Source organism: Pagrus pagrus (assembly GCF_965226575.1).
Source record: "Pagrus pagrus genome assembly, chromosome: 8".
Lineage (NCBI taxonomy): Eukaryota > Metazoa > Chordata > Actinopteri > Spariformes > Sparidae > Pagrus > Pagrus pagrus.
Window position 1 is genome coordinate 23,592,801 of NC_140192.1, and position 26,206 is coordinate 23,619,006.

The 26,206-nt window shown below is 42.8% G+C and overlaps 1 protein-coding gene across 4 annotated transcripts in view; it reads right to left on the reverse strand.

Annotated features, from left to right (window-relative positions):
• Window positions 1-26,206, reverse strand: part of kiaa0825 (KIAA0825 ortholog) — a 128,359-nt gene that overhangs the window by 73,151 nt on the left and 29,002 nt on the right. For all 4 annotated transcript variants that reach the window (XM_084359046.1, XM_084359047.1, XM_084359049.1 and 1 more), the window contains 11 exons: window positions 20,057-20,334; window positions 18,524-18,674; window positions 16,189-16,379; window positions 14,346-14,552; window positions 13,641-13,751; window positions 11,662-11,801; window positions 8,479-8,658; window positions 4,512-4,742; window positions 4,087-4,391; window positions 3,718-3,824; window positions 1,247-1,391 (listed from right to left, as the gene is read on the reverse strand). In XM_084359046.1, coding sequence (XP_084215172.1) covers window positions 1,247-1,391; window positions 3,718-3,824; window positions 4,087-4,391; window positions 4,512-4,742; window positions 8,479-8,658; window positions 11,662-11,801; window positions 13,641-13,751; window positions 14,346-14,552; window positions 16,189-16,379; window positions 18,524-18,674; window positions 20,057-20,334 — 2,046 coding nt within the window. The remainder of the gene's footprint in view (window positions 1-1,246; window positions 1,392-3,717; window positions 3,825-4,086; window positions 4,392-4,511; window positions 4,743-8,478; window positions 8,659-11,661; window positions 11,802-13,640; window positions 13,752-14,345; window positions 14,553-16,188; window positions 16,380-18,523; window positions 18,675-20,056; window positions 20,335-26,206) is intronic.

Genomic DNA, 26,206 nt, shown 5'->3' on the forward strand with positions numbered 1-26,206 from the left:
CAAACTAAATAAACAAACTCTTCGTTTTCATGACTGAATGAACTGAATAAACAAACTGACCTTAAAGGACAACACAATTTCATACTGTTTTACCTTGTTTATATTTGGCGGACCCTGCCTCCTTTCTAGCTTCAAACAGTGTTCTTTCTTAATGTCAACACATTTCATGAACAGGCTAAATTATCTGTGCAGCCTTATATAGCTTTGTCATATGTACCATAGATCATTGAATACCCATTCCGCAGCTGAAAATAGTCAAGAACTAGACTACTCCTGTTTAAGCTGAAAATAACGGTGGCCCCTCAAAAACCATGGAAATCAAATCAAAGTATATGTTCATCCCCCTTTCCAAAAGATGTATGTTCACAATAGTAACCAATGGATGTCAGGCTGAGAGTATTGAGAACGGACTTGTACACTGTTGGTTTGGGTCTTTTAATGGAATATATTGACTGTACAGTAAGAAAAACACAGCATATTACCAGCCTCAACCTCGAATCAATAACCTCTTCCATTGAAAGAGCCCTTGTGGCAAGGATACACTCTATAGATACATGGGATAACACAGTGTATAGAGTAGCATATGTTGCTGTCTTTGTGATATATACACCAGCAGGAGTCTGTGAGATATAAATGTAGGACTGTAGGTGGAGGATGTTTCTGTTTGATTTTCACTCGAGGAAAGATGCCAACAGGACTAACTGAAGAGGTGTTATGGCTCCAGTTCTAACAACTTGAGCTGCTGCACATACCACTTCCTATATACTGCTCTCTCTTACCTTAAAGCATTTGTTTTACCAACAATGAACTTTAGGAAAATATCACTAAACCTTCTCTATATATTCTATATACTGTATAAATGTAATTCAATCAACTTGTGCACTTTCTCGAGGACTACTTTTGATTCTGTTAAACTTTTTTCCTCTGAAGTGAATTTAGCTAAAATAACTTTCACTTGAGTTAGAAAAAAAAGAATCGCTGCTTTTTCTAACTTAGATCTCCTCCAAAAAGCTCTATGGTGAATGTCATAACTGCATGTGGCTCCCTCTCCTCTACATGTGGTGTGCGTATAACACAGGAAATCACTGTAGGTTTGCACCCTTGAGGTCACCTGAACAACAGAAGATCAGAACAAGCAGACTGCACACAAGCAGCAGCCCTCTTCCCTCCATCTCCCCCTCCTGAACAGCCTGCGGCCTCAGGCCAGCAGCCACCTAATTGCTGGGGAGAGGGAGTGCTTCCCTACCTCATTGCCTTGGATGATGTGATAGATCTGCCTCAGGTAGTCGCTGCCACCTGCTTTGTGGCAGACCTCCAGCAGCATCAGGCCTATTTTCTGCTCAGTCAGTTCAGCCGCAGCGACTCCGCTCTCCCTTCCTCGCTCAAATACGCTGAGAGAGAAACAGAGACGGGAAAAGGAGGAGATGGGAGTGAAAACACAAAGAGAGAAAAAACAGAGTGGGGTAAGAGAAAGGAGAGGAAACAGGAAGAGGGAGGGTGTGAGCTTATATCTCTACACCACCTCTGGCTGAAGAAGTATTTTCTAGTTTAGAGAAGCATCTGTGATAGAATTTGGAGTTTGCTACCCAAGAAAATTAAGTTAAACATGACTCCGGAGTTTCGAATTAATGATTTTTTAGTTTTTAGAGAAATCATTCACTCCAGAGGGCGAATAAATTTAAAATTCTTGGCAAGTAAAGAAACATATTCGCTCCACTAAACTGTCTGGAAACCACGCGGTCTGTTCAAGGCTAACGCTGCTGAAAAAGACTGAAAAATACAGAGAAATTATTGAGGGTCAGATAACAAAATAATTTTCACTGTTTTCATTACCATTCATGAGATACACGCAGGGCATTTAACCGAAGGATGCTGGTGCACTAAAAATGATTGGTGTGTGTGTTCTTAAGCGTGTACGTGTGTCTGTGTAATTGTGTGTCAAGGTCCTCATGCATGTACGGTCGCCAACCCTGGCAGACGCCCGCATCATTTTCCTGCCCTTCCTGTATGGATGGATATCACACCACCGTCCATCAAACCTTCTCCTTCACATACACTTCCTGTCATTGTTCTCCCTCTCTCTCCCTTCCTCTTTGTAATTATAAGGTGGCAGAAGCGGTGTCGCCTGTCAACCAGCCATTGGCTGCTTGACATTGAGAGTGGCAAAGGAAGAGGAGTCCCCTCTCGTCCACGTACATCCCCTCATTCTTTTGCCTGGCGGCCCGACAGTGGTGTTGTCGGCGATGGTGGCTGTGCACCCGTGTCAGCACCTGCGCTGTATCCTTTCCTGTCCATCACTGTGCAGGTGAAGCAGATGATTGGATTCAGTCAGCGGGGTGATTAATGAGGGCCCCTCCGGATTTGGGACAGCCTATCAATCATGTCATTAGGGCCAATGTGCCCTGAAAGAGGCAGACCTCCGCCAAGGAATAACTGCATTCATCTTCATCTGTGTATGCATCCCGTCAGCCCAGCCAGGGTCACCATGATGGAGAACAATAATCTTCTCCTCTACAAATTACTTTGCAAAGACAAGGTGGGTGGCGTGGGGAAGGGGGGGGTTACAGTTGGGAAAGGAAGGAGGGAAAGTGGGATGAGGGAACAGAGGTGGGAGGGTTCGCAAGGGGCAAACGCTGTTTTTTGAGGGGTTTACTCTGTGTGTGTGTGTGTGTGTGTGTGTGAGAGAGAGAGAGAGATGCCAGTGAGTGTAGTGCCAGTTGTTTTTGGAGTTTATTACACCCACCGCTCTCTCTCTTTCTGACACTGTATTCTGATTGTTTACAAGCCAGGCGTCACTTCCCTGTGAAGGTTAGTTTAATGAATAGTAATGATCCCACTGAATGCCTCCGACAGGTGATACATAATCACTCTTCTTTCACTTTTCCACTCAGCCCCCCTCTCCACCCCTCCACCGCCCTGTCTCTTCTGTTTTTTTCTCGTCCCCTCTTCCTGTCACTGAAACAGACAGCGTTTCCTAGAACCGACCATAATCTACTCAGTGTTTTTATTTATTTAATTATGTTTTTGTTTTTTTTAATTGTACATGTCGCAATGCAGCGCTGAATCACCTTTTCATGAGGATGGATGCATCCAGAGTTTGTTATGATGAAGTGAGCGACCGGAGGCGCAGTTTCTGGGAACGAGCTACAAAAACACAGAGCCAAAGGTCGCATATCTGCCCAAAGTGGAAGCTGTTTTCCCATCACTCCGGCCTGCAGTCCACTCAGTCAGACGCCATGTCCATCATTTACCACAACAAACACGTCTGAGAATCATTGATCTTACTCACGAAGCTTGCCAATGAAAAATGATCTTGATGATACAATACATCAGAATTGAAATGCTCAATTAAAAAAGCATATCTAAACTGCATTCCTTTTTCATTGTTTCATTCAGCTTCTTTATTGAATGTCAAGCAGCTGAATACACCATCAGTCAGCTCATCAGACTATCAGCCTTGAACCTTATCTTACCATTGATAAATCACTGAAATTATGTATCGGGAAATTCAATTTATAAAAAGTGTTTTTACGATCAAAACGATCGGAATGAAATGATCTCATTTTTTGTTAGAGGTGCAGACAAATGATTAATACAAACTGAGACTAATGATGGATAATGCATATATAGCACTTTCATGAAAAATAGTCATATTATCTACATCAATATCCGTCTGACCTTGACTTCTTGCTAAATTCCCGGCAGTTGACCTCTCACCTGTCTGAGCAAAGCTTGCGTGCCTTCTGCAGCTGCATGTTTGTCCACTTGGGTCTTTTTTCCTCCAGAGCCTGCAGCACTTTGTGCATTGTGGGTTTAGGAACACCCTGTCAGACAAACAGCAGACCATTAGATTTATTAGTGAAAGTCAGATGGTTGATGGTGGATTTTATGGCACAAGTTTAATCAACCTTAAATATAATAAATTAATTGTATCTGAAATATATATACTCATATACATTTGCATAGTTTCAGACTGCATTTAACAAGTGACACTACAGCAGCCCGGCATAATGCTCTACCCTACCTTAAACTGTAGACAAACCCCATCATTGATGCAATTGTTATGACATTAATCTTAGCCCTTACCTTCTGTTGAATGCCCATGGTAGCCTGTAGGCACTCAGCCAGCAGGGACAGCGGCTCCTTTGCCCCACGGTCCAGGGCCAGACCACTGATCTGTTCTGTTGTGTGTGGGTCCTCCAGGCCCTGGATCAGACAGCCGAGCAGTGCCCAGAGTAACAGGCCCACTAAACGCAGCTGCCGGGAATGCTGGGAGAGTTGCTTCTCTGCCACTTGGAAGAGGTAGCGAATGGGAAGAGGCACGGATGCTACGGCCAACGGCAGGTTGGTGAAAATGAAGGACAAGGCTTGAATAGTTAAGGATATGACAGCTGGAAAGAAAGAAAGAAAGAAAGAAAGAAAGAAAGAAAGAAAGAAAGAAAGAAATGTTAGTTTCTGAAAATAAAAAGATTATAGCTCCCTATTTGACATGAAACCCGGTCTGTGCATACTCTTTGTAGCAGGCTCTTTTCCCTTTGTTTCCAGTGGTGTGTAGTTCCACTCCTTCGGTATTTTGGCCAGGACGCTCTCTGGTACATTCCGCTTGAAAAAGGCTCCACTGGGCTCTTCTGTGGCCTGCCAACCCATCACCATGGACACCAGGTGTACCAAGAGGCTGTTGGTAGACTTGGTAACTATCGCACGGACACAGCTGATCACAACAGGTACTGTCTGTGTTGTATCTGACAAAAAAAGGTAAATGAATGCAGCAGTTAAGAAGGGTGGCTGAAAGACTATAAAATTGAAGACTTAAGGCCTTACTAATTCTGCGTATCACACATGGTGCCATGGATGCACCCTTCGCAACAAGGTTACAAAATCTCTGGGGATTATTAAAATGTGTGCTTTATACATTCTTCTTGTGTTATAACACTATATCATAGCCTAATATACCCATACCTTACTTACTTTAATATTGTACTGGCAAACACTTTTCCAACTTATCTTCATAAAATTCTTCTGCTGCAAAATGTTTTGTTAGAGTAGCAACTTTCTCTGCAACCTCTCGCTTGTTCCTGAATTGTAATATACTGGCTATCTTTGATATCAACATTCTTCAAATATGCATCTTCATCTTTGAAGTAAAGCATATGAGTACAGACTGGCCTCAAAGTTTTCAAAAACTTCTTTATTTGTAATTCTAAAGTTAATTTTCATAAAACTAGACAAGTAAATGACCTTAACCTACCTACGTCCATGATAGTACTCATAAAAATACGTGTGCTTAGTAACTGATTGTCTCATGAGACTCACAAGTGCAAAGGATTTTGTAAATGACTAATCTTGGTTATGTCTAATTTTTCTGATGTTATTATAGCTGCATTGCGTATAAAAATAATGTATGTAATCATAACTGATAATGTGATTAGGCATGTAAAAGTTATGTTAGTTTTATTTTGCATTGCTATTTCTAATTTATACGTATACATGTGTTGTTTTTTGTTTTTTTTCCTCTTTGTATGATGTGAGGTTTTTTCAGATAAGCCCGTAATGGGTTTCTACCTCACCTGCACATGTATTTTACTTTTGTTGACTTTGTTTTTTAACTTTTCTTGTCTTATAAATATATGCAAATAAACTAAACTAAAACCAAGCTAAGGACCAATCCAGCAAATTAGAAGAAACCCAGCTAACAGGCTACAGCATGCCGGTACTAAATGATGTCAGGTAGTGTAACAACTTTTTTCTATCAGTTGGACTAAATTCAGTGTGATGCAGGACAGTTTGTGTAGTTGTATCCTGCAATGGCACACCTGCCAGTTTAAAAGAGTTCATAGAAATACGCTGGTGAAAGAAATTATGCCTAGTTGAATTCAACATTTAATGAGCAAATATGTTGCCTGCTGTGCAAAAAAAAGAAGAAAGAAAGAAAGAAAGAAAGAAAGAAAGAAAGGAAGAAAGAAAGGAAGAAAGCGATTTTATGTATTACAAAAGTAGACATGCAGTACAAAGTCTCTCAATGCAAAATAAAAATAAGGACACCACCTTTGTGCAAGAGCATTTAATACTACGCTATTCAAATACTGTTCTATTACTGTACTACGATTTCAATCATGAAAGGTTTTGGACTTCAGCTCTAAAAATGAAGGGTGGATAACATTTCATGATTGCTACCAAATTAGAGTGGGTTACATTTCCTATTATGTGCATTGTGCGATTGGGCTTTTCAAAAAAGAAATAACCCTTTACTCATGAAAGCACATTCAGTCCGTGTCAGAAATGACTCTACTTTTCAAAATACAGAGACATTAATAGCTTGCACATCCGCAAGAGCGCAAAGGTATTCTGTGAAAATGTCTACACTAAAAGCAGGTAAAGTCAAGTTAAATTCAGATGTTCTCAATCAAACCCAGGTGGCCTGACAGTAGAAAATCTTACTGGCTTGTCTTCTTGCACTGCCCTTTCATATCCCGCTAATATTGATAGCAGAGCAGCTACAGCATGAAGTTGTATGGCACCCATAAACTTCCTACAGCGTCGGCTGTAAAACCAAAGGCTACAACCGAAAGATATAGTACTGTGACGGCACTGGCAGTGCACTGAAGTCTCTGGGGACGCCTAACAAATGTGTGACCTCAGACCCATGGAAAAAGAGGAGAGCGGAACAGAAAATGATATAGCTTTCGAAGTCGAAGCGCGCTGTGGCAGGTGAGACCTAGACCTATTTTTCAAAGTCACTTGGTTCTCAGACTTCATACCGCCCGCTATCGTATTGACTGGTGTATTGATTCGAAACAACCTGCTACTGTGTGATGAAACATCAGTGTAAGTGGAGAAAGAGTGTAATCTATGAAAGTTAACTCAGTGAACAGCTTAAATAGAAATGGGGGCACTGGGGGTATCCTGTAACCAAAATTATAATACAAAGATTTGGCACAGTCCAATAATTAAACTAATTACCCTGTGAGGATAAATGATGATTGGATGACATTGAGAATTCCTCTCTGGCTTACTCTATCTCTTTTTCGTTCTTTCCCTCTGTCGACCCCTCCCTTGCTCCGTCTCCATCCAAATACTCTTCTCCAATCACCCTAATTTATGCTACAATAATTACCACTCACCCAGGATATAAAAATCACCACCAAAAAGAGCTCAATACTCCACAGGAGTTCTGATTAAGCTCTGTATCAAAGCTCGCTCCAGAGAGAGGCGGAAAAAAAGAAAGAGTTGGGGAGTAGTTACAGTCACTGTAAGAGCATATTAAACTCATGCTTCAGCTCACGTGCATGCGCTGTCAACACCAGAGCTTAGGAGAAAATTAAGATATTTTTTCTGGGAAGATTTAGTCTCGTATTTAGGAACATATCTAACACATTCTGAAAAAACTCTCTACTCTCACTTACAAACATTTGCTGCTGTCCAAGGATGTTGCGTTTCTGCATCTCAAGAGCCGATAGATTTAACAATCTGTTTTCCAGTTTAAAGTAAAATTATAATTGCACTTGACTATTTCATTGCCACTTCATTCTATAGTATACAAGAGATAGATAATACAGTATTTTGCATTATAAACCAAACAGAACTAAGATCATGAGCAATCAAAATATGAAAAAATGACTCCTGAGTAAAATATATTTTTGCCCCAACAAATTAACACTGTGTATCAATTCTATTAATATGAGCAAAATTGAATTTTAAAACCCACAAAAAATAGATGGTATAAAACCAGCCCAGTGGCGGCTATATAATGATAGCAGTTAAGGCTTCTGCGAACCACAGATACATCCAAGGTGCTATTATGTGTAGCAAATGTCACATTAAATGCTTATTAGCCATCTTTCACATCAGGAGGTGGAGGGGACAGCGGTGGTGTTATTAGGCAGCAACGGTTGAGGAAGGGGGCTGCGGCGTCCGCAAAACATTCCAGCGGGTTGCTGTAGCAGTAAGACCAAAAATAATGATATTATAATTGATATAAATATCAATGAGATCAGTGAGATCTCACTGCTAAAGCAACAGTTTTAGTCACACAAGTGGATATTTTCAAGGACACCCGGGGATATGTCCATCCGTTTTTGTGGCATTAAAACTAGTTGTTATTTGAGGAAACCTGCAAATATTTCCAGCTGTTTTTGTGGCGACCAAAACCGGACCGTCTCGATCCATGATCGAAGCGTCCAAAACAGGTATTATTAAGCCAAACCAGGATGTTTTCCTAACCCTATCAGAGCAGTTTTTGTGCCTTAACCTAAGCAGAGCATAAGCACAGCTTTGTGGAGAGAGAGAAATAGAAAATTCAACCTACATAAACGGAAAGTTGCAGCATAGAGAAACTTTTTTTTGCAAAAATGTACTAACATTTAGTCTGGTGAAAACAGTACTACAGCTTCTAGCAATGCACTGTATATCAACCTCTACAAAGTCTGTCATAACGACCCCTGAACTACAACATTACACAGCAGCTTGTTGCTCCATTACCTGCCAGTGTGTACAGATGTTCCCATATCTGTGCCCTTTCCAGGTATGGTTGAAGGGCCTGAGTCAAGGCCTTGGGAACATTGTTCAGGCAACTGAAAAGGTTGAACAATGCGACTATGAAGTCATCTCCTGCCTTGCAGCTCTCTGTAGACATTTCTAAGCAGCTCTCCTGGCAAAAATCTGAAAAAAAAAACATGGAGTCAGTGTGAGTCAGTGAGATACATCTGCGCACAATACAGATAAATGTGTGGGTATTCAAAATGTCACTGAATTTCTGAAACCTTGACACATGCACACAAACAACAGGATACACAAAGACATGAAAAGCCTTGCTCATATGCGCGAATACTGTACATACATTCAGTTCGAGGTGTGTAGGTGAGTGTAAAATCTGTTTTTCGAATTTACGATTCAGAAAATATCAACCTTATGGAGGTAGGTAGCGAGAGATATAAAACCCTATCCTATGAAACAGCATCTTGATTTCTTTGCACAAAAACACATTGGAAAATGTCAAGGCTGCCCAACCTGACACATGTTAACAGAAAGGGTGAACAAAAGGCATTGTGGAATAGAAGGGGAAGAAAAACCCACATCTGTGTTAGATGGAGAAAAAAACAGAGCAGAAAAAAAACAGAAAAAGAAACAGATTTCAAAGCCCCCACAGCACATGGAGACAGGAAGTGAAAAGGAAGAGGTTTTGACAGGGTGTCCTTGTGGGGGTTGCTGTCTGAGCACAGGGCTGAGGATGGAGGTGTGTGCGTGTGTAACCCATATGGATGTCTATATATGTGTTTTGTGTGCTTACAAATGTGTGTGTGTTAAGTTGACAGGGGTTGCTGAGGAAAGGCCCATAGCTCCAGAGGTGGCAGACATCCAGCGGTCTGTCAGTCTGCTGTGTGGGAGATGACAGCTATTTGAATAGGAGAGTGTACGCAACACAGCAGTCGATGAGGGGGCGCTGTGATGGGGGGCAGCGCAGCTTCCTTCTGACTAATGCTGGACTATTTTAAAATGACAGGGCTAAATTAGCTGCTGCATTACAGAACCCGTAATATCAGGCGCCTTAATAACAGGCAGGTAGGAAGCGCTGCCGCCACTCAAGGCCCTGATGAGAACTGATTTCCTTTATCACCCTGTCTCCATCTCCAAGGTCTCTCACTCTCGCCTTTTCTCTCACAATAACACATCTAACACATACACTCAAAAGTGGTCAACCAACCTGACCTACAATCAGTCTATTAGGCGGCATTATGTGGGTTAAGCCGGCATCTTTTTCTCTGCCTGTCTAGTAATTGGTCCTTAAGGAGAGAGTGTTCTGGATATCACTGCTGTGGCTGCGACGGTCCAAGGGAACAGGGGTGACTAACATTAATTTCCACTTGGGGTGCTGGAGAGCATGGCAGGTTAACTAGGCGCCTTTTAATAATGATCCCATTATGGAGCAGCAGATGACTTCACAAAAACAGATGACAGTGCACTGGCACATCTCTGCGGAGTTTGCACTCGCGCTGCAGCATACAATAACTCCAATGCGTTTGTGCTCCATGTTGATTTCTCGGATGCATTTTCTATTTTTCCTCGCTCTCTTCCTCTCTCCCTCTCTTTCTATAAGCTTATCCACCCTTGATACATAGCCAATACATACACCTGTTTATCTTCCGGACAGCCAGTCAACCAGTCACAGGGGCCCTCTCTGCAAACCCCTGTAATTGGAAGCAGACACGCTGATGATAATAAAAAGGCTGTGTGCGTGCGCGCGTGCGTGTGTGTGTGTGCGCACCATAAGTAGTGTGTCTACTGATTTAGGCAGGGTGTTGTGCAAGGGCGAAAACTGTTATTGTAAATGTGGAGGAGGTGTTATCCTCCAGCAAATAAATGTGTTTTTTTTAAATCGGCAGACAATGGGTAGGTCATTTAATATGCTGGCTAGCTCTCTGGCAAGTTAGCGTGCTTCAATAAGGCCGATAAACTGTACTGTAAAATGTGTCACTAAGCAACAGCACCAAATTGAATTGAACTAGACAGAGCAGAAGAAGAAGTTTTTGACTCAGCATAAATTAGAGTACAACCCTGATTAAAAAAAAAAAAAAGTTGAGATCTGTGTAAAACATAAACAGAAATAGAATGTGATTATGTTCTTATCCTTTTGGACACACACTCAACATAATTGACTTAATTGATTTAATGGCAGCAACATGTTTCAAACAAGCTGGGAAAAGACTGTGAAAGTCGTGGATTGCTTAAAAAAAACACCTGTTTGGGACATTCCACAGGTAAACAGGTTAAGTGGCAAAAGGTGATAGTATCATGATTTTGAATGAATGTTTGCATTCTGTTTTTACTTACATTTTACACAACGTCCCAACTTTTTTGGAAGGGGGGATGTAGTTTGTGACTCACTGTATTTCAACTTTGAGTAAGTTCAACATGCGTTTTTACAAAAAAGCATCAAGAAACAATACATACATATGTACATATATAGGGAAGTTCATAGGCTCATGGGAGCCGTTCAGTCAAGCTGCTCCTTCTGTCTGTCTGCTTCCTGGTTAATTAGCCCGTCACCGTGATAACACGCGAGCGTCAGCGCTTCCAGCGTTGATTTACGGCAGCGTGGAGGGAGAAGCATTGCAGAGCCTCTGAGCCAGACTCAGACCAAGCGAGAGAATGAGACAGTGAGAGTTGTTATTAATGAGGTCGCTATAATGTGAATTAATGTGCGAGTGCACAACAGTCTTTAAAGGTTAGACTGTTGCCGGTGCGGAGGGGAGAAGAAGGAAGGGAAAATCTTTAAAGGTCAGCCTGTGTGCTCTGCCCGGGCCTGTTGAGTGTTTATTACTGCTCTCATTGATTTAGTGATGATGGTGACCAAGGTGAAAATGATGATGAAGGCAAAGATGCTGATGATAACTTCATAAAATGGATGGAGCTCATCTAAGGTCCGTATAACTCGCTTAGGATCTTAGAGCACCATAATTAAGACACTGGTAAACATCTTCCCACACATGGCCCCTGTGGGATCGGCCCTGTGAGTCCACTATTATAAAACAAGGAAACATTAAAGAATTAATAGAAGTGACTCCAGCTTTATGCTAAATGATTTGACAGTTAGGCATGCTCAGCACATATACACACACCCTTTATTCATCAACATCAATCCATGTACACTGAAAACAGACTTACGAGAGTTTTCCAGGAGTATTCTGGGCAGGTGACAGTCTCTGTACAGCAGCATTCGCAGTAGCAACCTGGGATTACGTCCTGGGTCAGAGGTCAGCAGCCTTAGCTGACATGCAGAGGCCGCCTGGCCCATAAGGCCATCTCTGAGAGCGGAAAGAGGCAAAACAAAGTTGACAGTTCTGCAGTGTCAGGTGAGTGTACAGATAGCAGTCAATTTAGCCAGAGACAACAAAGGAGGGAAAAAGCTTCTCAAGTGAAAGACAAAGACTGAAATCACAGTTGTCTTGGATGACAATCTGGGGGGAAATAATGTTTATGCTACAATGGTAACTTCCTTCAGTGTCACTCACTCCTGATACGAGCTTAGTCTGCAAATGCCTTCACTCTCACTTACTTATAGTGTGCACCGGGAAGGAATTAGCTCTAATCTTGGCCAGCTAAAACCAAATTAACATTTGGGAGACAGCCAAATACATGAATATACAGCAGTACCCCCCTCCTACATCTTTTGTATAACCAAGAGGCTGCAGCCAGCTGTGGGTAATGAGCCGTATCCTCGGTGCGTGCGCATGTAAGAGTGTGTGTGTGTGTGTGTGTGTGTGTGTGTGTGTGTGCATGCACCCTTCAGAGCCTATGCTTGTGGTTATGTGTGTGTGCAAGTGTGAGACCCTGCTGACATGTGTGTGCCTGCATGTTACTTTATACATCTCAATAAAATCTAATGGACGGAATGGACAGAGTTTGTCTGAAGAGCGCGGGGGCGGGAGGGAGTGCAGGGGGTGTCTGCCCTGAAATTAACCATTCTATTTGAGCCAGAAAGCTGGAGCAGGGTGCACCCTGCTGCTTGACTGAGGAAAACTATGCCTCAATCTGACAGTGCAATTTATGAAGTCACTAGGACCGCAAATCCAGAAGAAATCCTCTTTTAAGTGCTCTGATAAATCTATCCGGCTACAGCCCAGGGTCAGCTTACGGAACCAAGACACTCTCACATACATGCGCACACACACACACACACACACACACACACACACACACACACACACACACGTGCAAAGGCAAGAGGAAAGCAGAGCATGAATGTGTGCAAAGAAACACACATGAGGCCAGAAAACATAACTTCAGATGTTTTCTTTATGGCCTGTTATGCTGGAGGATTTATTTATGTGCTTTTTGATTTTATTATTGTTTTATTTAATAACCATAACAATGGTTTTCATTTTTATGTGTTGTGGAGAGATGTCTGTCCATGGAGGCCGGGTCCTGGATGAGAACCTGTGGACCTGGCCCCAGGCCACTGGCAGGCCCCCTGGCGCCCTCGCATGCAGGCAGGAGGTGGGAGCAAAGTCATAAAAATAAACTAATTTCAGCTCTCCGATACTTAGGAGCAGGAAAGCGGGGGTTAGTTTGATTTGTGCTCCATCAACACGCAATGACATCACCTCTGGCAGTGAGGGAGATGAGAGGGGAGGAGGGTGGAGTCAAGGGTGAGGGTATGGGGGGGTGAGTGATTGACTGCGCTGTGGAGGTCACAACAGTAACTGGACACACATGTACACACGTGTATGCACGCATGTACATATTAACGCATACACAAGGACATACACACTGCAGTGAACTCTGTTGACGCCTCATGTGTAAAGCCCTCAGCAACCATCAACATAAACAAAATCAGTGTCAGCCGCAACGGTAGTTTATTTTCTACTTTTTTCTTTCTCAGCTTGCATCTGTGTTATATTACCACGGCAACTCAGGCTTGAAGCCCTGAGCAACGGGTAAGTCTCCTTATACATCCACACATACAGTATGTGGCTATAACTCCACACACACACACACATATGGTTCTCTATACAGTGGGTGGAGGTGTGTGTGATGGCTTAGCATACCAGAGCGTGCGTGTATGTGAGTTTGTGTGAGAACATGCATATGTGCATCTACTGTATGACGAATGATGGATGGTATGATGGGTGTATTTTACATACCGTATGACCTGCTCTGTGAAGAGGTCAGGGTTGATAGCATTAAGCCAGTGGACAGCAGGGCCGTCAGGCTCATGTGTCGTGGACTCTTTCACCTGATCAACCATAAATATCCTGGAGAAAAGTGAGATCACACACGGCATAGAATTTTGATTAATACATCTTCAGTTTACAACAAAATATATTGGTTGGTGGTCATGCTTCTTCAGGTAGTGATATCATAAAACCAGCCCGTCCTCATTAGAAGGTCATTATAACACAAAGGAACCTTTCCTGTTTGGCGGTGACCTCTCGTGGCCACAGTGATTATTACACAAGCAAAGGAGGAAGTCAGGTAAAGTACTATAAAAAGGGACAAAGCGTACATAGGGAGGAGGTTGGGGATGGATGCTCGGGTCAAGTACAGGACTTCCACCCTGTTTGTGTCTAGTGTGAAATTAAAAGTCAACGGTTTGTTATTGTAACTTGCTAATGTAATGAAGTTATGCTGCGTATATAACATACTTTAAGTTACTGTGATGCAACATTCCCCTCTAAGCAAGGACAGTGGTGAGGAAAAAAAGGCCTTTTTAGGACAAGATTCCAGAGTATGAGGCAATAGCCATGTTTAAACCTCTGTTTATTAGATTTATATGAAAAGATGTGTGCCGAGGTCACAATTTACTTCCACTAAATGTCGAATTACAAAAACATAGTGTGCATACCAACCTATAGAGCAAAGACAGGGGTGCTGTGACAATGACGAGGACTGCCAGGAGCTGCTCACACAGGCTGTGGATTTGGTATGGCCAGTCTGATCCGCCCGCTATGATGAGGATTGCTGAATAAGGACTGGAGCGCACCAATGCCTCAGGACATTGACAAACACTCCACATGAGCTGCTCCACATACAGCAGTACTGCTGTAATGTCACACCTTTGGACAAGGAGTAAGAAAACCGAAAAGGCGAATTTACAGATCAAAACAGAAAAGACGAATTGTGAGATGATATGTGAGAACACACAAAGAGAGAAAAAGAGAAAGACACATCAAGGAACATCCCTGTCTTCAAACCATTACATCATGACATAACAGGCTCATTGTGCAGCCAGTCAGATAACAGAACCTCCTGGTGATTTTACTGCTGGAGAGTTAAGAGTACTTCAGGCTTTGGATTTCACTATAAAAGTCATTGCTTTTAAATTTAAACGCCCCTAAATCTGTTTCCTCAATTGGTTTGGAAGAGCTGCTCATCATCTCTCATCTCCTCATCCCTGCTCTTCCCATGGCCGATATCCCTATTAGATACACACAGGAGTGGACTGATACAGGAGAGGTGAGGCAGCATAACAGTACCCATGTGAGTGCTGTACACATAGGAAACTTTGAAAAGCCATCTGTTTAGGCTAGCCTTTCACTTTAAACCTGTCGCTCCAGAAACACAAGCATCTCCAAGCAACATAAACCAGGCTTAGTGCTGACGTCCTGCAGTGCTACACATGTACAATGCACTTTGTCTTTGTCACTCTTTCATCGTCTAACTGTGTGTCACAGGTTAACCTGTTCATTGTCATCATTCAGCTATTAGGAGGAAAAAGAGGATGGAAAGGATGACCCCTGAGCCTGTGCAGAGAGTGTTCCGATGACTAACACCATGTTCAGACCTCCACTGTCAGACCCAAAGGAGCTGAGTGAAATTAGGCCAACAGTGAGAGAGCTGAAACAATTTGGGGCTTTGTCTATGTGTAATTTAGGATGTATAGCCAAGCATGCAGAGTATATACTAAGGTCTACATTCATGTAGGATATACAAATACATGTGTGAGAAAAGTCATGGGAGAACTATGCAGCTAGAAACATGAAAGCTTAATCACTCACAGGAGGTACACACATAATGCATTGCCATTGACATCAGGGAAACCACAATGTTCAAAGTTAACTCTTAAGCCTGGAAAACAGCAGCTAAGAAAACAATTCCCAACCTTAGCCTTTAAAGAAACTGCTAGAAAAAACTGGGCTGTGTGTGCAGTAGAAAGACACAAATATTTTTGAAATTGGTGACCAGAGAAAACGGAGGAAAAGTTCAATGGTAGCGCCTTTTGCTCATAAGGTTGAACAAGGTAGGACAAGAGGGGCTTAAAGCCCGTCCAAAAAATGGAAATTGGTTGCCAAAATTTAACTGTTGATGAAGATCACGTGATATGATCTAAAAGTCCATAAAAGCTCCTAAATGAACTGATTGATACCTGCACATAGATTTTCCAGAAAGTCCATTAAGGAAAGTTTATAGAGAAAACTAGAGACCATCTTGGGATGGGATCAAACAAACTTTCCTATCCCCCTAGTCCTAGTGCCCTTGATCGACCACACCCATCTTTAAACTCTGCCTTCATATTGAGCTCAACTACCCACACGTGAAGTTTCCTGACTGTATCTTGCACAGTTGTGGTGCTATCACGCTGACAAAAATATGACCTATCGCTACACAAATTGCAGTGATAGGTCATTTTGTATATCGCATATTACTAGGCTAATGTGACAGAGAGTGACACTGTTGTACATGATAGAGTACCTGATTTGCAGGTGTCTCTTGTATGAAGGACGGGCCCATGCATATCTTCGCACCAGCAGCTGTAAAGTCTCTGACAGCACCTGGCCGAGCACCTCCTTGGCCAAGTCTGGTGGAAGGACCGCCCACAGGTCGCTACGGAGCCCACACAGGAAGTAGAACCACATCTGCACCGAGAAAGAACAGCGCTCGCCCTGTGGAAGAAAGTGGTGGAAGGAAGGGGAGGGGGTTGCAGATGAAGATATACTGTGATATGGATATTGACAGTGAAGCAAAAACAGAGAAGGAGATAAAAATAGAGGGAGAGAAAGAGAGAGCGAGAGAGAAAACATGAAAGGGAGGAAAGAGAGAGACAGAGACAGAGGCAGGTCTGTCAACGCCAGGATGTCTCAGTGGTCACGCCACCTGCACTCTGCACCTGGGTTTCTTCCCCCCGCTGGGATTTTAGACTGCTTTAAAGTCCTGGAACTGGAGAACACATCACAACAGACACACACTTGCACACACACTTACATGCTCGCACGTACAGAGAGAAAAGGAGAGGCAGGGAGAACGTCTCTGAATAAAGTGAGCCAAGACAAGTGAGCGTGAGAGGAAAGAAAGACAGACAGAGTTGATGGAGAAAAAGGGACTATTATCCTGGCATCCTGCAGTTTTGTTGGAAAGGACATAGAAGAATTAATTCATTAAACCTGTCTTTTCTTCAAATTTCTCATGTTTAACCTCCAACAATAAACTGCTCCAGTGTGTGTGTGTGTGTGTGTGTGTGTGTGGCAGAGATACTGACACATCCAAAACTCCCCAAACTTCCTGCTGTCTTCAACTCATCATGCCCCCCAGTCTACTTTCATTTTCCTCCCACTTCACCTCATCCATCTAGTATTTTACTTCTCTCCTTCCTCTCCCCTCCTCTCCTCCCTGGAGCCAGTCATTTAGGGATCTGTGGTTGATGGGGAGCGTGACCGAGCTCTATGTCCGGGATTAGGCCGCCATCCTCCGCCTGTGGACTCAGCAGAGCAAACGCAGACACAGACGTTGGATCTGAACCAAGAGCAGCCACAGCTACATGTGTGGTTGGACTTTTTTATCCGTTTGTTCGAGTCAAGCTTTATTTAACCAGCCAGGTCAACTATAAACTGATTCCCATTAGGGATCACAGCGTGGCAACAGCGAGGACTGAATCTGGGATGGGGAACTGAGGATGGAATAAACTTGGAAACTCATAACGCCCGTTTTTTTTTGTTATTTTTTAATGATCTGGCTCTGATGGCTAAATCCTGACAAGAAAGGTAGCCAGGGTCACACTCTAAACTTCCTTTGATCGCCTTAACTGACCTCATGCGCTGTTATTAAATATTTCTCTGCCAACAACTGTTCATGTGTCAAAATCAATGTAAAATAAAGAAGAGAAAGCAAAAGCCAAGCTGGAGAAGGGTCTCTGGAGCTGCACTGAGCTGTGAAAGAGCCAAGACACAGGCGCACTGGGGATCCAGGAGATAAAAACCTCACACATATGCAACAGACATGGAAATATAGATGCATACATACACACAAAATGAAACGCACATCCGGAGATGCTGCTGCTGCACACCCACACGTGCATTCATCTGCACAGATGCACACAGGCATGCTTGAACAAAAGCACACACCTGCGCACAGCAGGTCTGTCTGACACCAGTGACCCAGGGAAGGAGGGAGGAACAAAGAGAAAAAAAGGCAAAAGCAGAGTAAAGTAAGAAGGAGAGGGGAGGTTTAGATTGGTTTAAGGGCATAAAGGTAGGGGAGTTTCAGGGGCCCTATGCTGTTTCCAGACAGTCCCAGTGTAGACTGCAGACTTCAGACAGCTGAATCCCTGGAGCCCCCGGGGCAGCATGGAAGCCACAGATGTTCTCAGGGAGCTCAGAGTAGAAGGCTCGGTTAGAAGAGGGAGAGTGGGAGGTAAAGGTGTATTGTGGGAATGAAAAGAAGAAGCGAGAAAGCTCCAGAGTATAATTCCTAGAGTTCCTCAAAATCTACAGAAAAAGCCTACTAAGACACGTGGCATTAGAATTTCCACTTTTTTTGCAATGAAATGAATGAAATCAACACCAGGCAGTACTGGATATGTTTTATGTGTCACTGTCCTTGATTTGTGGGTAAATAAATACATATAACTAGTAATCCTCAAATTGTCTCCACTGAAATATCTTAAACTTCGAGACACTTGCGTACAAAAAATAAATGTATTTTATCTTGTAAGTGTTTAGCAGGGCGTGGCTAATTGGTTTTTCAAGGCGTCTTGGGGGAGAGAAGAAAAATTCAACCATGTATATTTCAGGGAAATGTGAGGACACCTTACCTCGTAGAAAGGCTTGGGGTCGGCCCAGTGGTGGCTCTCGGCGTCCTGAAGAATGCAGGTGGAACAGACCTGGATACAGTAGCTGGTCAGCTGGTCTCTCAAGGCCTCCACTGTCTCTTGGCACTTCTGGATAGGCAGCAGGGTAAGAGGTCTGGGCACAGAGGAAGGAAACACACTTTTAAAGGTAATAATAGAAAGCACATATGGTTCTATAAGAAAAAAGAAAGGGAATGAACTGGGATAAAGCGACCAAGAGGGCACAATCCTGTAATCCAGATGCATAATTGACTACTGTATATTCAGGGAGCCATCAAACAAACATGAGCTGAAATGATTAGATGAAAGAAGTGATGATTTATTCGAAAAGTTCAGCGTGACATTTCATATCCTTTAAAATCGGCCTGCCTTGATACTTTCCAGAGAGAGGCAAGAGTTTAACAGGGGTGCAGGAGGCTTTAAGCCAGGGGGACTGGATGCTGTAGAGAGAGGAAAGTGCTTTATGACCGGAGGGGGCACAGTGCAAGTGCAGGTGGAGGGGTGCACAGGGCCAGAGGTGGGACAACAGGAGCTCTGAGGGCACCAGCAATGCCTTTAGAGGGGATCTGTGGAGAGCAGAGGTTAAGGGGGTATTACGGGGCATAAAAACTCACCAGATGTAGACACAATATGGGTGTCATTACCTCCTGTCAATCATTTCTACTCATTTTCTTTTTTTTTTAAACTCTCTGGTCCCTTCCTCTTAATCTCAAATGTACAATTTAAATCAAATTCAACATGTTTTAAAAGAGTTTTCTGACTGTACAAAGGCAGGGATATCTGTGATCCAGTCAATCCTCCCTTATCTTTACTTAATAAACATCTACATTATAATTAGAACGGGCCTGACAATAAAAACAAGGCAGCTGGAATTAGTTGTGATCCACTGATTCAGCCTGTGGTGCAATTATTTGTAGTGCAATTCATTTTATCTTTTATCTGTTGAGCAGCTGTCTGATTAGGCTATTGTTGATAAATTTAAAAGTGGTTTTGAAAAGACTGAGTGATGTTAAAGATGTGGAACAATGTCGGAAACGAGGCTAAGCCTGGGTGCAGGGTACAGGAATGTGGCAGCTGTGAGCGGGTTCGGGTTTCGACACAACATCTGTAATGGGTGCTGTCGTCTTCCCAGTAACATTCTAAAGTTGGCCGCTGCTGAAGTTTGTTGCCTGCCCGATCATTTTCACACAGCCTGATGCCTTCTTCAGTCACCATCTGTGCGATTTTACACCATTGTTGAATTGCTATTAGAACTGTTACAGTATGGTTGTATGTATGTATGGTGACTGGGATTATAGAACAAAGTACTGCAACATATACAGTACTCAGTGCAGCCAAGATTAAATCAATAAGAAATAACAATTTCTGTCTTTCATCCAATGGATGCTGGAATGAGAGGATGGACAGATTGATGGATTTACACACTAAGATATAGTAAAGCACACAGACATAAATGCTAACGCAGCCGATAAACTATTATACACACTCTCTCCTTACACTTTAGCTGCAGCAGCATTTGAATCTTTCAGCCTGCCATGGTAGTGCTCCAGTCGTTGGAGCACATAGATGCACGTGGCCAGCAGAGCAGGCAGGTTCTTCAGGGGTGCAGAGGTCGGTACCTCCAGGGCCCTCTCCTGCAACCTGTCCAGCACGGCAAACGCCGCCCTGCCACATGCCTCCACAAAGCTCGATCGCACCTCCAGGAGAGAGCTTTCCCTGCAGGCTGCTGCCAAGGGGAGTAAAGCATCCAGCTCCGTCACGATCGCTCCGCAGAACTGAGGGGAGAGGGAAGGCAAAGACGAGACAAGATGATCTCAATAACAGAGGGAAAAATCTGTCAGTAAGAGAAGAAACAGGAAAAAAAACATCAGAAAGAGACCTCATTAGATATAAATAATGGAACGTTTGTGAGGAGTCATCAGAATGACAACGATTCGAGACAGAGCATGTGAGCGTTACACATGCATTTTTTTGTACGAGCTGAAAAGCAAACATCAGTGCAAATGTAGAATACAGATGTCTAAAGACATGCCCTCCACATAAACTTTGCTGCTGAACATGCATAATTGGTATCAGGTCAAATAAAACCTTCACTCCTGGAGATACATCAGCACTTGTCTAATCTTATAACTGCATGCATCATGTTAACCACATTCAAGCAAAAATGTTACAGTACATACAGTAACGGAGAGGTGGGGGAGTCAGGCGTGCTGAGAGGAAAGAAAAAGAAAAGGTCAGGCAAAGGTGAGAGTGAGTGAGACGGAGGGAGGGAGAGCTGTTTCAGCAATGTAAAAGACCTACAGCTTATTCTATGAACTGCCACAGTAACAAGCAAGACTTATCTCATTTATCCACATTTGTCCTGGAGAAAGGCCTATAGGGACAGGGCTGCCTACACCTTTCCCTCTCCAGGGGCTGGGAGACTGGCTGATCAAGGGCTTTAAAAAGTAGTTGAGTGTGTGGGCTTGTGTCGACACAGATAAGCAGTCTTGGTATCTGCTGGTATTTACTTAAAATGAATTTAAAAAATAGTATTTTTAATTAAAGGTCCTATTTTGAGAAAAGCTGATTTTTGAGTCTCATTCTCAACTTATCAAGTACTGACGCTTTGGGATGGAAGCCGACCCGACCCAAGAATCCCAAAGCATCAGAATGTGACGAGTCAGGAATGAGACTCAAAAATCGACTGTTCTTACAAATAGGACTTTTAATTTAATGATTGCACTGTGTCAATCGGCATGGTTGACATAATGCAACACTGATATTTTCTTCTTTTCTCTTTGAAACAATTTCACAAAAATGCACTAAGACAACCCGAGTGCCAGAATAAATGCCGGCTATGCATGGCTCTCATCTTGTGACAAAGGTGCGCATGTGCTCTGGTTATGTTTAGGCTCAAGAACACTTTTTTTTAGGATTGAGAAAAGATCATGTTTTGGCTTAAAATACCTGTTTTGGCTGCCAAGAAGCACATCAAGCGATGGTCTTTTTTGATGCCACAAACACAGCTGGAGATTAAAAACATCCACTGGTGCCACACTCACAAATGTTAAGCAGTCTTGAACTGCCTTCTTGCCTGTAACTTCACGCCTGTGACTGGGCTGCACCAGACTAGCTGTAGTTTTAACTTGGAGATGTGGGTCTGTGTCTGTGTGTTAGGATGGTGAAGTGCTGGGTGCCAACTCGGGCACAAAATAAACAAACAGCTTGCATTTACTGCAGTGTAACAGTTTAATATACTGTATATTCTGCAGACACTTTAATAAGCACCATGTACCTATTGCTACAGATACCAAGATGCACGCACGTGCACCTCGACACTGCTGCATGTACTACCTCATGTGCTTCCTATTTACATCACAGTGAGACAGTGGAACATGATCAGGCAAAGAGCTGCATATGTGTAAGCCCACTTCCAAATTTATACACCTATGGATGTGAGTTATGAGTCAGCAGATTCTCAAAAAAGCCTTAAAACAAAGCATATTTTCCTTATTTCCTGGAGCTACCAGGCCTGGGGGAAAGATCTCCATAACTCAGAAAACTCTATACCAGTTTAATCAATCAATCATGGCATGTACTGTATTACTCGCTTATAGAGTCACACACTGTATTACTCGACTTACTGTAGGGGGCTGACTGGGAAGTTCGACATTCTGTCAGATCAGGGCTCCAGCTTGTGTACACAATTGACAATCTCGCAATCTCTTTACACAATTTTCTCCTTAAAAGCTTTCAGAGGGGTTAAAAGGCCTGGGAATGGTGTCCGTTTAGACAATTAAGTCAATATCTGACTGCATGTAGTCATTAGGAGCTTAGCTTTGAGAGAGAGAAAGCAGAGGCAGACACAACATTCAGCATTACCAGGGTGACGGAAAGGCTCTGGAGAAGCATCTCATACTCATACAGTATTGGCACGAACACACACACACACACGTACCGAGTCAGTCATTGACGCACACGCAAAAACCGCCAGACACTGCACATCCACACTGAAGTCAGACTGAAACCTTAACTAGCTAAGATCAAAGCCAGGAATCCCACCACGACGATTGCAGCAAGGTGAAAGAGATTGTATAAAGTTTTTAAGTGCTTGGGAGGCCTGTTTGTGTGTGCAGAATTTGGAGTAGACAGACAAGTGGAGGACTGAACATGCAGGTGAGGGCTTCAGTGAGGTCTGAATACAGAAAAAGGCACTTCTGTTGCTATATTAGAGAGCTAGCACTTAGGTTAGAAGGGCCCAGCCAAACAATGAAAGCTCAATCCCAGGTTCTGACAGGAGGGCGAGCTTCCAGCTGTTGAAGGCAGGGTATTTGGCATTCAGCGCGCAAGTGACTGCCAATAAAAAAAAAGTACACTATCTAAAGTACTCTGATGGATGAACAGTATCATCGCAGCCTGCATATGTATGGTAATACAGACAGCGAGGTGGGTTCGAATGAAAAAAAAAAGTGAGGATTGAGGTATGAACATATGAATATAAATGTGTGAAATATTGATCCATCATAATGCCTTTGAACCGGCCATATTTCATGCTTACGTCTTGTATAGTAATTTGCTCTCCGCTCAAACACTAGGGCATGTGTCAAAAAAGGACAGGAGGGGGAAAAATATATATATAATATCTAACGGTCTCGTCTTGGATGTCTGTCTGGCTCGGTGTTTTTGAATGCAAATGCATGCATGTATAACCTTTGGGTTGAAAGGCTCTCATCTTTGAAGCGTTGACCTACACATAAATATGTTGTACAGGTCCTGAGCACAGACAAATTCTGACTCTCGTTAGCAATGAGAGCCACAAATACTGTCAGTGTAAAAGGGCTAGAGGAGGGGGTAGGGGAGGAGGAGGGGGAGGAGGAGAGAAGAGAAGAGAGGTAAGGCAGTAATGATAAGAGACTGTACAGTGTGCAGTGTCGAGGAGAGTGGTGGGTAGCAGAAGAGTAAGACGAAGATGGGGGAATGTGAGTCGGGGAAAGTTTCAGGGAGTTTCAGGAGGAAAAGTTGTTCGGCAACGGCGAAATGGGTTTTGAAAATGAAGAGGAGAGACAGGCATAGTGAGATTTTGGATGGGAATTCCGGTATTTTCAAAACCGAGCCCTATTTTTATACGTTTTGGTGTGCAAATGATTCATACTTAGCAAAAGTTTTGGAATCATTCCTGTGGAGGGCCTCAGCAGGCAGCCAGGACAAGGCCGCAACGGCTGCAACATTATCCTTTGGGGCAACTGCGACCATCAAGGTTACATCCGCTCAAATGTGTCAGGGTTTGGGTTTTTGGTTTAGTTATTTCCCGTTTTATTTTGTATTTTACTTTTTCTGTGTACACCTGTGTTTTACTTATTAATCATTCCAGTGCATTTAACCTTGTGTTTTTCCCTCTTTGTCATCTCACATCTCCTACATTCTTTTTTCTCCCATCCTCTGCAGTCCTGCCCTTCTTCCCCCAGGTTTCATCCTGGTTTGTACTTCATTAAGTTTTTGGATTTCTCTTTAGTCTTTTGGATTTTCCCAGACTGTTCTGTCAGTGTTGTTGCCTGCCCCTGTTTAGATTTTGATAAAGCTTAATAAATAAAGCTCGGTTTTTGTTTCATAACCTGACTGTTGTGTCTGCATTTGGTACTTCATCTTTTTGCAAGCCATGACAAAATGTACACATTCCTCGAAAGTTTGTAACATTTTTTTTTATTTTAATGGTTGTATTACAAGACTCACACATTTTGGCATGAATCCGTTTGAATCAAAAATCTCGCTCAGCCTTTTGTGACAGGTGGGTTGTTGCAGGGAGACGACAGTGGAAACATGAGTAAGAGTCAGAGTTTACCGAGAGGAACTGCAAGCAAGAATTTATTTTCATGGCTGAATATTTAACTGACTTTGACAGTTGGCTTTGAGATAAGGCATCAACTGTAGCACCTCGACTTGCAAGATTTCAGAGCGAGACTTGTGTTTCTGGTTACAAAAAGGATCTTTCTCTTGAGCAAAAAAGGTCTATCTCTGTCGGAATCATTTCAGTAATTTTGTCATAGACTTGGAATAACAATCTCGGCTTCCCAATGGCAAAAACTTTGAGTGGACATAACTTAGACACCCCAAAGGATTATGTTGCAGTCATTGCAGTAAGTCGCAGCTGCTGGCTGAAGTGATCTGCTGGACCGATTCCAAAACTTTTGGTAAGTATGAATCATGTACACAACAAAATACAAATAGGGCCCAGGTTTAAACATACCAGAAGTCCCCTTAAAGGCAAGTAACTAAACCTTTGTAAGGTTTATCTCTAAGCCTGGTCTCACATCAGACACCGGTCTTCCTTCTGAGAAAAGTCAATCACCAGTGCCTACTTCACCTCTCTGCCATTTCCCAGGCCCTCTCTTCTCACCCCTTCTCTCGCACTATCCCTTCTTTATCCTGCTCTCTACCCTAGCCTCTTTGCCTTTGTGATACGTCCCTCTATCATCTGTATACTTTCCCCTATTCAACACCTTTCTCTACACACCATCTAGCCCACATAATATCACCTATACTGGCTCTTGGTTTCCTCGTGTCTCTCTTTTGTCCCCAGAGTCCTCCCCTCAAGTAATACTGATGACTCTTCCCAAGGCCCTTTCTGATCCAGGGTGTCAACTGTGTCAGGCCCAAATCATTTGGGCTCTCTATTATAGAAGGTGCTTTCCACTAGGGCTACAAAAACCATTAATCTCTCTGGGTGTGAGTGATGTGTGTAGACCTGCATTGTTCAGCCAGGTAGTAATAAAAGAGGATGAACAGGACAGGGACAGGGGTGTGTATGGGAAAAACATGCTCATGCACAGGGTGTGGAGTGGCAGTTTGGAGTCTTATACAAAGGTTAACTGTACACAAATAATGTATTAGAGCTGCATGCGTGTGAGAGAGTCTGGTTGTACAAAAGGGTGCAAAAGGTGTTATGACACAGCTTTTACAGATCAAGTATAATGTGACAAATTCTGTGTAGGGAAAACAAAAGGCTGATAGTACCAACAAATGCTAAATGGAAATTTTAGGGAGAGGCAAATGGGGGATTGGTGCAAATTTGACGCAATCTTCAGAATTTAATTTCAGTCCTTTCATGCTCTTTTTCTCTGAAATTTCATTTGGAAGTTTTAATCTTAAAGAGAAACTGGGGGAAAAAAGACAACAGGGTAAACAATAGAAGACACTTTGACTTGACTTTTGCTTGTTAACAAGCATGCGTCCTTGCACTGTAGCAGAGTAATTCTTTCAGAAATAAAACCTTTCTGATTAAATATTGTGAGAATGTCTGTGCCACAAATAAGAAATCAAAATAACAAAACAAACAAAACCTTTTTCTCCAACACATAACACATTTTTCTGAAGACGGGGGGGCACCTACAATCGTATTAAGACCTACTATATGGGGGCCTACTGAAGTGATGTACAAACCTTTATCCTTGCTATCAGAGTTTTCACAGGATTTTGTGACATAAAATGTTTCTGAAAACACAGATGATATACATCTGAGGAGACACTCCAAAAAAGATCTCACAGCTCTAGAAAGACACTTCACTGTCACTTTCATGTTTCATCATTCATAAATGCTCTCCAGGCTACAGACTTTGTGTGCTTCCAGCTGTGCTGGTGGCCATTTACAGCGTGGTGTGTATTTCTTTA